The 12,422-nt window shown below is 63.2% G+C and overlaps 1 protein-coding gene across 1 annotated transcript; it reads left to right on the top strand.

Annotated features, from left to right (window-relative positions):
- The first annotated feature begins 3,199 nt into the window (after positions 1-3,199).
- On the top strand, positions 3,200-11,839 carry CD40 (CD40 molecule). Its single transcript, XM_044986338.1, has 9 exons — positions 3,200-3,312; positions 6,014-6,095; positions 6,330-6,455; positions 6,666-6,812; positions 7,111-7,204; positions 9,399-9,460; positions 9,990-10,085; positions 10,724-10,749; positions 11,235-11,839. Exons 1-9 carry the CDS (start codon positions 3,265-3,267, stop codon positions 11,418-11,420), a joined length of 867 nt encoding a protein of 288 aa, XP_044842273.1. The 5' UTR covers positions 3,200-3,264; the 3' UTR covers positions 11,421-11,839.
- The last annotated feature ends 583 nt before the right edge of the window (positions 11,840-12,422 follow it).

Raw genomic sequence — 12,422 nt, 5'->3', positions numbered from 1 at the left:
CCCAGCGAGGCAGACACCCACGTCTGCCCTCACTTCCCGTCCCCAGCCAGCTCCCAACTGAAACCCCCTCCAGCCCCTCCTCTCTGGGCTTTGTCTCTTCTCAGGCCAGGAGGTCACCTGACCTCTTTGTTCTCCCACACCTTTAGCATCCCCTTGCAGGGGGAAGGGCCTGGCCATTAGTTGCCAGGAGACAGAGGGTCGGCCAGAAACTGAGGCCCCCACACAGTATTCAGAGGAAACATTAAGAACAGTCCCACTTCTTCACAGTATGGCAGCAAAGCAGACCAGCACCAGTATGGGATGATTGCAAGGAGCATCAGTCCTGGAGCGGAGAGACAACGGCCTGCCCATGGCAGCTCTGGGACAGTCACACCTGCAATACAGGATGGAACCCTCCACTGGGACGGCTGAGGAGGGACTGGCTAAGGGGGCTTTATCCTGCTAAGGCCCAGGCTGTGGGCAGCCTTGCCTAATGGTCAGGATGGGCAGCTGGCCCAATGGTTGTAACAGGGTGACCAGGCCTAGCAGCCTGAGTCAGGAGCCAAGTTACCAAGTCCCGGGAGCAAGCCGGAGACGGGGGCCAGAAGCCAAATACCAATTCTAGGGAGTGTGCCAGAGCCAAAACCCTGGAGACAAGAACTGGGCCAAGGAGCAGGAGACCAGGACCACAGAGGCAGGAGCAGCAGGCAGCTGAGAGCAGAAAATGGGCCTAGAAACTCAGCTGCAGGCATGGTACAGGCTCAGGGAGCCAGGGCAGCTGGAGTCTGCAGCCCATCAGGAGACCAAGTTCACCAGCTGCCTCAGCTGGAGGCAATGACCTGGTCTGGGTTCAGCAGTGGGTCCCTCACAATCCCCAGCAAGCCTGAGCAGCAGCCTCAGGGCTGACTGGCAGTGGCTCCCTATGGCTGGTGTGCCAGCTGGAGCTGCTGGAGTGCAGCTGTGCTCTGGCTACGCCCACGCCCCTAATACGCCAGGGGCAGGGCTGGCTGGTGCAGATCGAGCTGTGGTGGGTCTGTACAGTGGGGTTCCCCTACACTGGGGAATCCCACCCGCCTTGTGCTGCTGGAGAGGAGTACAGCAAACAGGCCAAGCTGGGAGCCAGACTATCCAACCCAAGGTGCCTTCTCTCCAAGAGCCAGGGCACCGCCGCACGGGGAGAAAAGCCACAGACCTGAGCAGGGCTGCAGGGCTGGCTTCTGTGGAGAGAGGCGGACTCTGTGGGGCCCAGCTGCGGGGCATGGCCAGTTACAGATCTCGGAGGGTCTATGAGGGGCTTGACGGTACAGAGGCCCAAGAGGAACTGAACAGGCCTCCTGGAACAGAGTCTAAGGCCAGAAGGGGCCACCGGACATCCAGTCTGATCTCCTATCGCAGGCCACCAACACCACCCACCCCAGCACCTGCACACTGACCCAGCAACCAGAATTAGCCCAAAGGAGCCCAGCCCCTGGGAGACTAGACTGTTCTGTGCACGGGCGGAGAATAGGCGGGAGTGAGGGGCACCACGTCTGAGGTCCCTGCTGTGGGAAGGAATTCAGTGAGCTAAACCCAGCTAATCCTGGCAAGTGACCCCCCCCCCCCCAGCCCAAAGGTCCCTGCCAGTCTGACCTGTGGGGAAATGCCTTCCCCACCCCACATGGTGATAAGGGAGACCCTGACCAGGTGAGCAAGACCCAGCCAGCCACGCAACTGAGAGAGACTGTTTGGTGCCACCTCCAAGCCCCGGCCCTCCCTGCCCTATGTCCCAGATCCAGCTGGGGCCAACTTGGATGCTACAGAGGAAGGAAATTAAAAAATAACCTCCTAGAACAATGGGGACGGGAGCTCCCTGCTGGTGGCTGGCTGACACCCTGAAGCATGAACTTTAGGAACATCAGACATAAACCCAAAGTGAGCCCAGAGCTGCCGAGCCCTCCCCCCGCATCACAAGCAGTCACCTTGTACAATTGTGCTGATACGTAAGAACGGCCGTACTGGTCCATGTAGCCCAGTGTCCTGTCTACCAACAGCGGCCAGTGCCAGGTGCCCCAGAGGGAATGAACAGAACAGGGAACCACTAAGTGATCCATCCCATCGCCCATTCCCAAACAGAGGCTAGGGACACCATACATTGGTCCCGCTCTCTCGTAAAACTGCCTCCAGAACTCCTACTTGGAGGCTGGTCCAGAAACTCAGCTTCTGATGGTCAGTAACCTTCTAATTTCCAGCTGGAATTTGTTCCTGGCTGGTTTCTAGCTGTTCAGTCTTGTGCCAGCCTTGTTCTTTAGTCTCAATAGCTCTTCACCCTCGCTGGGGTTCACCCCCAGTGTGTTTCCAGAGCGCACTCATAGCCTGCTTTTTGCTAGACTAACCAAGCCAGGCTCTTCCAGGCTCCTCTCATAAAATTGGCCCTCCAGTCTCCTGGGCACCTAGTCACTCTTCTCTGGCTCTGCCCCTGCTCCAGTGTAAATTCACCTGTGGGCTCACCAGGCCTCGTGGAATGGCATTGATACTCCTCTCTCACGCCTGGAGCTGCTTCGCCTGGTACATCCTAGGCTCCCATTGGCCTTTTTCACGGCCACATTACGTTGGTGATTCATAGTCATCCTGGCAGCTTGACTCTTCAGTCAGTGGCAGGTGCCCACGACTAGCATGGGCAGAAGGGGCAGCCCTGCGCTCACCCCACTCGCCCCCTGCACACTCTCTGGGTGGGCCCGACGGCCTGCGCCCTCTCTCCTCAGGGGCAGGTCACCAGGGGCCCCCAGTGCTCCTGTGTCTCAGATGCACTGACCTCTGCTGCCCCAACCCCGAGCGGCCCCCGGCACTGAGGGACCCCGCTGTTGTCTGCCCTGGGGCAGGGAGCTGCCTGCAGACTGCGCTGGGAAGTTCCTAGAGCCACTGCTGTGGCCAGGCTGACACAGAGCCAGGAGCTGCCGGGGGACACGGTTGGGGGGAGTGGCGCTCTACCCTGGCTTGCAGGGTTTGCAGTTCGGGTTAATGGCTCTCAGCATCCCCACTGTACCCATGGGGACGCGGGCTCGGCCAGGTTGCACTGGCTCCGGCGAGGGGGCTGCGCCAGGCTGGCTGCTTTGCACACGCAGCCCTGCCAGGGGCCCTGGCCACAGGCTGCCTGGGGAAGTCCTGGCCCAGGCAAGCCCCGAGGGTGGATGCCGGGGAGGAGTTTTGCTGCTCGGGGAGTGGCTGCCCAGCCCCTTTCCTGGGCGGGTATTGAGGCTGAGAAGTTTATAGCAGCTCTGCCTTGCTTGCCAAAGGTCCAGCTGCATCATGCTGCCCGGCTGCCTGCTCTGTCTGCTCGGGGGCTGCCTGCTCAGGGTAAGTTTCAGTTTCTTTTCCTGGGAAGTCAATGATATCGCACCCAGCTGCAGAGCCCTGGTACGCAGAGCCCGGCTCCCATAGGGCGCTCTGGGAGCTCGGCAGGGCTCTGAGCCAACTCCCCTGCCCAGGCAGCGAGGGGGCGAGAGGGCTGGCACCACTTCCCCTCCCTTGGTCCCTTCGCTGGCACTGGGCCCTCACTGGCAGAGCGAATCCCAAGCCTGGTGCCAGTCGAGGTCCGATGGGAGGAGGGGGTTCTTCGGCCTGGAGGGGGCCAGGGAGCTCCAGTGACAGACTGGGATGTGGCGGGCAAGATGCGGGGTTCCCTCTGGCTGGCTGGAATCACAGCTCCCTCGACATGAGTGATGGCGCCGGGAGTGTACAGGGCGGGATCCTGCCCTACATTGCTGGCCTCAGGCTCTGCCCAGATTCCTTGTAAAGGCCCTGCGATGCGTCCTCCCTCCCTGCCCTGGAGCTGCCAGGATATACCCAGCTGTGCGCGGGGACCCCCTCCAGAGGTGTTTACAGGCTCTGCTCTTAGGGTGGGGGAGAGAGCCCTGAGGGGAGGGGAGGGCAGGGCTGGCTTTAGGCTGATTCCCCGAAGTCCCCCAAATTGGGCCCCCCTGCCTAAGAGGGCCCCGCGCCCTAAAGGAGAGTGCCTAACTTTTTAATTTTTACTCACCCTGCGGCGTTCCGGGTCTTCGGCGGCACTTCGGTGGCGGGTCCTTCACTCGCTCTGGGTCTTCGGCGGCATTTCAGCGGCGGGTCCTTCAGTGCCGCGGAGGACCTGGAGCAAGTGAAGGACCCGCTGCCGAAGACTCGGACCACCGCCGGGTATTCGAATTGGACCCCGCACTTCCTAAAGCCGGCCCTGGGGGAGGGCAGGGGAGGGGAGCGCGTGTTCCCCGTCCCTGCCCTCTCCCCTGTCCTGGGCTCGGGGAGCTGCCTGTGGGGAACCTGGGCTCACAGAATCGGCGAGAGCCACGGCTCCTGCTCTGGCCTGGCAGTTTGCTGGTTCCTCATTTTTGTGGCTGGGAATTTCCCTTCATCTGCTTTGATTTCCCTGCCCCCCCTCCGACTCCACCCTGCTGTCTGGCACCCCAGGGGCTCCAGGTTTTGACTGGGATGTAGTGGGGACTGGGGAGGGAGGGCAGGGTCTGGAGTCCCTACTCCCTGTCCAAAGGGCCCAGCCGGAGCTGGGGCCAGGCTGCTGTCCTGCTCCCCTCTAGCCAGGCTGCTGGCTTCACTTTCACTTTCTTTCTGAAATAGGGGGTTGGAGCAACCACCAGAGACAGAGCAAGAGCTGAGCCCACAGCCAGCCACTGCCCGGTGCTGCTCCGGGACCCCGGCTCCGGTCAGGGCGCGTAGCTGTGGCATAGGGACATTGGGGCAGGGCTGGATTGAGGGGGCAGGAGAGTTGGCCAGACCAAGGAGGCAGCTTTGGGTAACACAGAAGGTGCTGGGGGAGGATACAAGCTGTGACAATGCCCTGGAATGCAACAGGCACCAGCTCCAGGCCTGCAAGGAAGCAAAAGCAAACACCGGCCTGATGCAGTGGGGCAAGGACGCCAGGGGTGCTCCCGAACCAGCTGAACACTGGGGCTGCCAGGTTCCAAGCAGGGGCTCCGGGGTTCCACTCGCCAAATGTGGGGAGGGGCTGGGCCAGGCCTGCAGCGTGGGCCTGAACTAGGCATTGGGGGTGGGGTGGGGGAGAGACGCAGGGGCTAGGGTTGCCAATTTTGATTGGATGTATTCCTGGAGGTTTCAGCACAGGACATAATCTTTGATTAACAATTAATTTGTTATTCCTGGAGACTCCAGGGCAATCCTGGAGAGTTGGCAAACCAGGGGCCCGGCCCAGGCTGGGGGTTTGGGCCCCGTTCAGGTGCCCTTCCCAACATGGAGGCTGCTAGCGACACGGGATGTCAGAGTCTTTCTTCTCAGTCCCCCTGTTTCTCAGAGAGCTCCCCGGGGCAGCCAGGGCTCTGCCAGCAGGCACCCTTGGCCACTCCCGGGCACCATCCCCGCCGCACCCTGTGAGCCGCCGGCGCCGGCGCAGGGCTGGGGCTTGCTGTGCCACTGTCACAGGTGGGAGAAGAGGCTCCCCTGGGGCAGACTCTGGGGAGTCCCCAGAAGCCCCAGGGCTGCCCCAGATCCAAGCCTACAGGCTCCTCCCTTCAGCCCCCCGTTACCTGGGAGGATGGCCCCGCGGCTGTGCGAGGAAGGGGCCGTTGGTCTCCCCTGTGCCCTGCCCCCCGCTGCAGGGGTTGAAGCTGGCAGCCCATGGGCAGGGCAGGCAGGAGAGGCGTTCCTGTCAGTGGTGCCCAGGCCTGCCCTGTTGGCACAGGCTGTAGCTGCCTGGCCAGGGCTCTGACTGCAGGCCTGGCAGCACCCGAGCGGCACCGTGCTCACTCGCTGCGAGGTGAAGCAGGAGAGAGAGAGAGCTGTGCCCTGGACACCACACCGGAACTGGTGGGATCCCACTTCAAGGGAGGCCTGGCATCGCGGAGGCGGCTGAACCCAGCTGTGCAACAGTCTGTGGTTAAAGTGGGTGTTGGTGAGAGTGCAGGGAGCAGCGTCTGCGCAGTGCCTGGGATGCAGAGGCCAAGCGAGCTGCATGCAGGAGCGAGGAAGAACGGGGGATGGGGCGAGTCATGGAGCACGGACCTGTCTGGCTGAGCTCACTGCTCTTCTATTCCAGCATTGGGCGTCTGGCAGCGACCTGAACTGCACCCCAGAGCTCTATCAACACGATGGCAGGTGCTGCAACCGCTGTGAGCCAGGTATGGAGCAGGGTCCCATCTCCGGGCAGCCTTGGCTGGGGCTGGGACGTGACTGTCAGCCTCGCTCCCCTGGCGGAGCCAGGGTTTTCAGTCTTACCTCTTCCCTACAGCACCTCCTGCTGGGAGAGGCTGGGTCTGGCAGTGCTGGGTACCTCTTGCAGGGTCTGTTGCTTGTTCTTCACTGACAGACTCCCTCCCGGCTCGCAGCAAAACCTGCTGTGCTCTGCATTGCAGGACTCAAGCTGCTGTCTGACTGCACTGCCTCGCAGAACAGTGAGTGCGTGCCGTGCGAGGAGAGACACTTCCAGTCCGGCTGGACCAAGGAGAAACACTGCACCCCCCACAAATCCTGCGATCACAGTAGGTGCCTTTGGGGGCGTTCATTCTTGGCGGGTGAAACCAGGCCTCCTGGCTAATGCTCAGGGGCTCCCGGGGTCCTTGCAGCCTGGCACCCACCCCCTGCTCACCTGCCATCCTAGGCTCATCACCTGCTTGGCAGGAGGTGCTGCTGGCACCAACTCCCTGGAGTGCTGATCCCTTGTCTACGTTTGTCTCATCCCCTTTGCCCAGATGCTGGACTTGAGACGAGGAGCCGCGGGGATGCCAAGCACAATGCCGAGTGCCAGTGCCAGCAGGGCATGTACTGCTCCAGCCCCGACTGCCAGACCTGCTTGAACATCACGGCCTGCAGGCCAGGTGAAGGAGTTGCTCGGAAAGGTGAGGTGATGCTCCGAGCCAGCCAGAGAGCTCCCTTCCTGGGGGCCAGGGCTGGAGCTGATTCACCATTGTGCAGCCCAGGGATCACACCGCCCCCCCACCCCCCGATTAGAGTCCCACCAAGGCTTCCCCTACAAGGGGTGCCAGGGCCTTGCCCTCGTGAGGGACACCCAGTGCTTCCTGGGGAGACGCGCACAGGCTGCAATCACTCAGCTGCTCCAGCCTGGCACCTGCAAATCACCTTGCCTTCCCCTGGCATGACACTGACCTGCCCATTGCCCACTCTGCTCCATTCCAGCCGACAACCTTTCCGACACAACCTGCGAGCCCTGTAAACATGGCAGCTTCTCCAACATCTCCTCCACCTCTGAGCCGTGCCGCCCCTGGACAAGGTACAGACCCAACACGCCTGATTCAAAGGCAGCTGCGGCTGCGCCCACACCAGCCTTCTCTCTGCCACACATCCCGCCCTTCTCACGCCAGCTCAGCTCCTGCTGCAGAGGGCATGGGAAGGGTGCCCCAGCAGGTGACATGAGCCCTGGTAGGGCCTGGGTGGGGTGGCACAGGCTGTGAGTGCAGGGCGGGGGAGCGGGCGCAGGGGCAAGCAGAGCACTCCAGCCATCCTGTCATCTCGGCTGCCACGCCCAGCAGCTGCCTTCCTCCCCTTTGCTGCTCTCGCCACCACTGGAGCTGAGCAGTGTGCAGCACACGGGTGAGTGGAGCCGGGCTGCAGAGCCCGTCCCTTGGCCATGCACCCCGGAGAGCTCCCCTGCCAGCCCAGCTGCACAGCAGAGACGCAAGGGCCAGAAGAACCTTAACCCTGACCCCTGCATGGCGCCCCCCATAACCACCGGGGAGGAGCAGAGCTGACCCCTGCATGGCGCCCCCCATAACCACCGGGGAGGAGCAGAGCTGACCCCTGCATGGCGCCCCCCATAACCACTGTGGGGGGGGGAAGCAGAGCTGACCCCTGCATAGCACCCCCCATAACCACTGTGGGGGAGGGGAAGCAGAGCTGACCCCTGCATAGCACCCCCCATAACCACTGTGGGGGGGGGAAGCAGAGCTGACCCCTGCATGGCACCCCCCCCATAACCACTGTGGGGGAGGGGAAGCAGAGCTGACCCCTGCATGGCACCCCCATAACCACTGTGGGGGAGGGGAAGCAGAGCTGACCCCTGCATGGCGCCCCCATAACCACTGTGGGGGAGGGGAAGCAGAGCTGACCCCTGCATGGCACCCCCATAACCACTGTGGGGGAGGGGAAGCAGAGCTGACCCCTGCATGGCACCCCCCCCATAACCACTGGGGGGACCTTTGGGAACCTGACAGCTGGTCTTGCGTTGAAGAGTCCATGGGCTGCGTGTCCCCCCATCTTTTGGGAAGCTGCTCCCGGGGTATTGACACTTTCTGCTTGAAATTTGCACCTTGTTTGCTGGCTGCCTTTGTCAAGTTGCAGCTCCCGCCTGGCTGGATCTCATTTGGCCTCGGTCTGCTAGCAGGCATCACCCCACATAGGGCCTGAGAGCTGTGGCAGGCTCTCCTGGAGGCAGGTTTCCCAGCACCGAGTCAGTCTCCGAGCTGTTTGCTGAACCCTTCCCAATTGCTCAACCTCCTTGTTGAAGTGAGCCCCCCCGAGCCGGGCGCACTGCTGGAGAGGTGGGGTTACCTGGGAGCCCCATTGGAGCAGCCCAGGAGCCCGTGGGCCGTACCAGTAGCACATTGCCGAGGTGCTCCGTGGGGCTCCCAGCAGGGCCAGCTCCAGACCCCAGCGCGCCAAGCGCGTGCTTGGGGCGGCGTGCCGCGGTGGGGGGGTGCAGGCGGCTCCGGTGGACCTCCCGCAGACGTGCCTGCGGAGGGTCCGCTGGTCCCGCGGCTTCGGTGGAGCATCCGCAGGCACGTCTGCAGGAGGTCCACCGAAGCCGCGGGACCGGGGACTGCCAGAGCGCCCCCCGCAGCGTGCCGTCCTGCTTGGGGCGGCGCAATTCCTAGAGCCGCCCCTGGCTCCCAGGCGGCCTGTTGTGCACGTGATGCTCCATCTCCCTGTGGCCCAGGGCCCAAAGGAGAGCGCCTGGGGCCAGGCGTAAGGGCAGCCGCTGCAGCCTACAGGTATTTCCCGTCTCAGCAGCAGGCCAGTGGCAAACACCCACAGCTGTCAGGTGGCTGCAGGGAGATGCCTGAGGGAGGGCATCACACTCCCGTCCCTGCTACTCAGGCGGAGGGCAGCGCCAATCCTGTGGTTGGGGGCACAGGCTGCCAGCCAGGCCCCTCCCTCCCTGCAGGTAGCTCCTCACATCCGCCTCCTCAGCTCTGGCCTGGCTACTGGGTGTGAGTGCAGCTGCAGCCAGGGACTCGCTCTGGATTTACACCGTGGGAAGGGGCTTGGGGTCCTGCCCATCGAGTTCCCTGGGGTCTGGTCCGTGCTGTTCACCCCACGCACTGCAGCGCACTGCCAGCACACAGCTCTGAGCCCTTTTCACAGCAGCAGCTCTCCTCCGTGTGACATGCTTCCCCGGTGCCCGCATGCAGGGTGCTTTGCTGCCCTCCTGGCTCCGGGTATGAACCCAGCTCTGCCCCTCTCTGCAGCTGCGAGACACTGGGGCTGGTGCTGAAGGTGCCTGGGACAAACCGCTTGGATGTGGCTTGTGGTAAGTGCCAAGCTGTCAGCATGCACAAGCTGTGCAGATCCCAGGTGGGTGAGTTCTTGGATGGGAAACCCCAGGGTGTCCGAGTCCAGCCAGCATTCTGGCAAGGGAAACCTTGGGCCAGTCTGCCCCAGTGCTCACCCTGGGTAAGGCGTGCGGCGCTGCTTCACCTGCTGCCTGTGGGTGGCACAGAACCGAGGGCCTGGCCACGTGGGACAGCTAACACTCTGCAGGTGGGCGAGTCCATTCTGCCTCCTTCCAGTCCCCGTCTCAGTGCCGTGCAGCTGTACAAAGCTGCCAGGTCCTCCCCAGAGTTGGCTGCATTTCACTGGTGGACGCATTGATCCCTGCAGACACAATACAGTTTGCAAGGAGCTTCAGGCTCCCTTTGGATGAAGATATGAGGACTTTGCCGCTCCTGGTGGTGGGGTCTCCCCGGCAGTGGGCGCTGTAGGTGGGGTGTGGTTGAGCGGGGCTCAGTGTGGGGGGGAGGGCATTATGCTGAGCAGCCCTCTCTCTTTTCTCTTGCCAGAGCCTGGCCGCAGCCGCTCCCCAGTGCTGATCTCCGTTATGGCCATTATTGCAGCCTCTCTCGTGGGGCTCATTCTCTTCTGCCTGTATCAGAAAGGTGAGCACAGGGGGTGCTGGCTGGAGGAAGGGAGGGAGGGTTGGGTGGGTTGTTCCCTCCACTCCTGGGCTGGGCCAGGGCCTGGGCACAGCAGGGTGCTCGTCCTCCACCGCTCACAGCCGAGCCCACCATTCTGCCAACCGGGAGCCTGCCGCTGCCCAGTCTCGAGGCATCACAGTTCAGCTTGTTCTGGGGAAAAACCTCACGGTCCTGGGGCCCACGTGTGCTGAAGCCAGACTGCCATGGCAGTGCCAGCCTGGCCCAGCTCCCCCCGGCAGGGCACCCTGCTGCTTTACCCACCCGCCAGCGTAGGCTGGGAGCTCTGGGAGGCTGAGTCAAGGCTTCAGCCATGGCTCTGTCCCGGAGCACCTTGGGCAGCAGGAGGCACAATGGCAGAGCCCAGATCAACGTGAGCACATGTTGACGCCATGCTGGGCCTGGCCGGGGGCATTCCCCCTCCGCCATGGGGTGTCTGGGCTGGGCCTGGCCAGGGCACTCCCCTCCCCTGCCCCGCCATGGGGTGTCTGGCCTGGGCCTGGCTGGGGCACTCCCTGCCCGCCCCCCCTCCCACCATGGGGCGCCTACACTGGGCCTGGCCGGAGTCTCACTCTCCCCCTCTGTCCCCATTCCCTGTCTAGGTCTCCAGAAGCACCCAGAGAAGCAGGTATGTCACCCTGGCCCCAAGCAGGGGGTTCCCCCTCCCAGCCCACAGGCACAGGCTGCACCCGGCTGCCTGCTCCCTGGGCAGGTGGCACCAGGCCCTGGGGTCACCTCTGCTGCCCGCTGGGGTGGGAGGGGCAGGGACGGGCCAGAGGGGAGGACAGAGCAAGTGGAGAGCAGGATGCCCTGGGGTGGGAGCCAGCCTGGGCCCTGTCCCCATGGGGGCAAAAGAGGTGTGGCCCCAAGCCCTGCCCCGAGGGGACACCGCCCTGTGGTGGGGTGAGGGCAGGGGCTGGGGCAGTGTCCGAGCGTCTCCCCCGGAGATGGGGGGGTTGTGCCGGTAGAGGGCAGGCCCCGGTTATCCCGCAGCAGCCCAGCAGGGGGCAGCAGGAGCCCGAGGAGAGGCGTAGGTCTCCCCCGGCCCCACGCTGTGCCAGCTCGAGGGGCTGCAGCAGGACCCCCCGCCACCTCACCTCCCCCACCTGGCAGGGCCCGGAGCGGCTGGATCCCGTGGAGATTGTGGTGCTGGCGCCGCCCCAGCAGCCAGCCGTGGTGGGGTGCGAGGAGCATGACGAGCGCCAAGACTTCCCTGTCCAGGAGACCCTGCTGGGGCGCCAGCCTGTGGCGCAGGAGGACGGCAAGGAGAGCCGCATCTCGGAGCAGGAGAGGCTGTGAGGCCCTGTCGTGGGGAGCATCTGCCTCGCCCAGCACACACAGCCAGGGCTGGCCTCCTCCGCCCGGCACACAGCAGGGGGCTGTGCCACGGGGCAACCCGGCGCCCTCCTCCCCGCGCTGGCTCGGCCCCGGGCAGGGGCGCTGGCGGGGGGCAGTGAGACGGGGCCCAGCACAGCCAGGAGCAGAGCATTCAGGAGTGTACAGAGAGTGGGGTGGAGCAGTGGCTTTCACCCTTTCCCGACTCCTGTACCCTTCAGGGGGCTGATTTGTCTTGCGTACCCCCGAGTTCCACCTCACATAAAAATGACTTGCTTGCAAAATCAGACCTAGAAACCCCAAAGCGTCACAGCCACTGGTGCTGAACAATGGCTGAGTTTCTCATTGGCACCATGTCATTCTAAAATAAAGCGATTGGAATATGAATCTTGTACTTACATTTCAGCATATACAGATTGAGCTGCACAAACAGGTCATTGTTGCTATGAAATTGTAGTTTGTTCTGACTTCGCTAGTGCTGTGTATGGAGCCTGTTGGAAACCAGGCAAATCTCTCGCTGAGGTGACGTACCCCCAGAAGAGCTCTGCGTACCCCATGGGTACGTGTCCCCGGTTGAGAACCACTGGTGTAGGGGGTGCCGCTGCGGGCAGTGGCGGGGCAGCACCCCATGCACAGAGCTGGCCCAGCACGCAGCACTGCTCACAGCTGTTGATTCCTCCATCCACACGTGACTACAGCCTTTGCGCTCCCATTCTGTGCTTACGGCCTTGCTGCGTATGAGGGGCTTTAGCTGAGCTGCATGAGGGGCAGGGGCCTGGCATGCACCGAGGGCGGGTGAGACAGGAGGTTGGCAGGGATGGCGGAGAGGGGGCTCAGCATGCAGAGAGGATGAGTAGGTGGCTCACTCCACCCCCTCAGTGCACCCCCATGCCTGACATCTGCCTCTGTTCCAGCAGCACTCACTTTAGTTAAATCCACAGTCTCATGGCCCCACACGCGCACCCC

This window comes from Mauremys mutica, chromosome 13 (genome assembly GCF_020497125.1).
Source record: "Mauremys mutica isolate MM-2020 ecotype Southern chromosome 13, ASM2049712v1, whole genome shotgun sequence".
NCBI lineage: Eukaryota > Metazoa > Chordata > Testudines > Geoemydidae > Mauremys > Mauremys mutica.
Note: the sequence above shows the minus strand (reverse complement) of the source record. Positions and strands in the feature narration are given on the sequence as shown.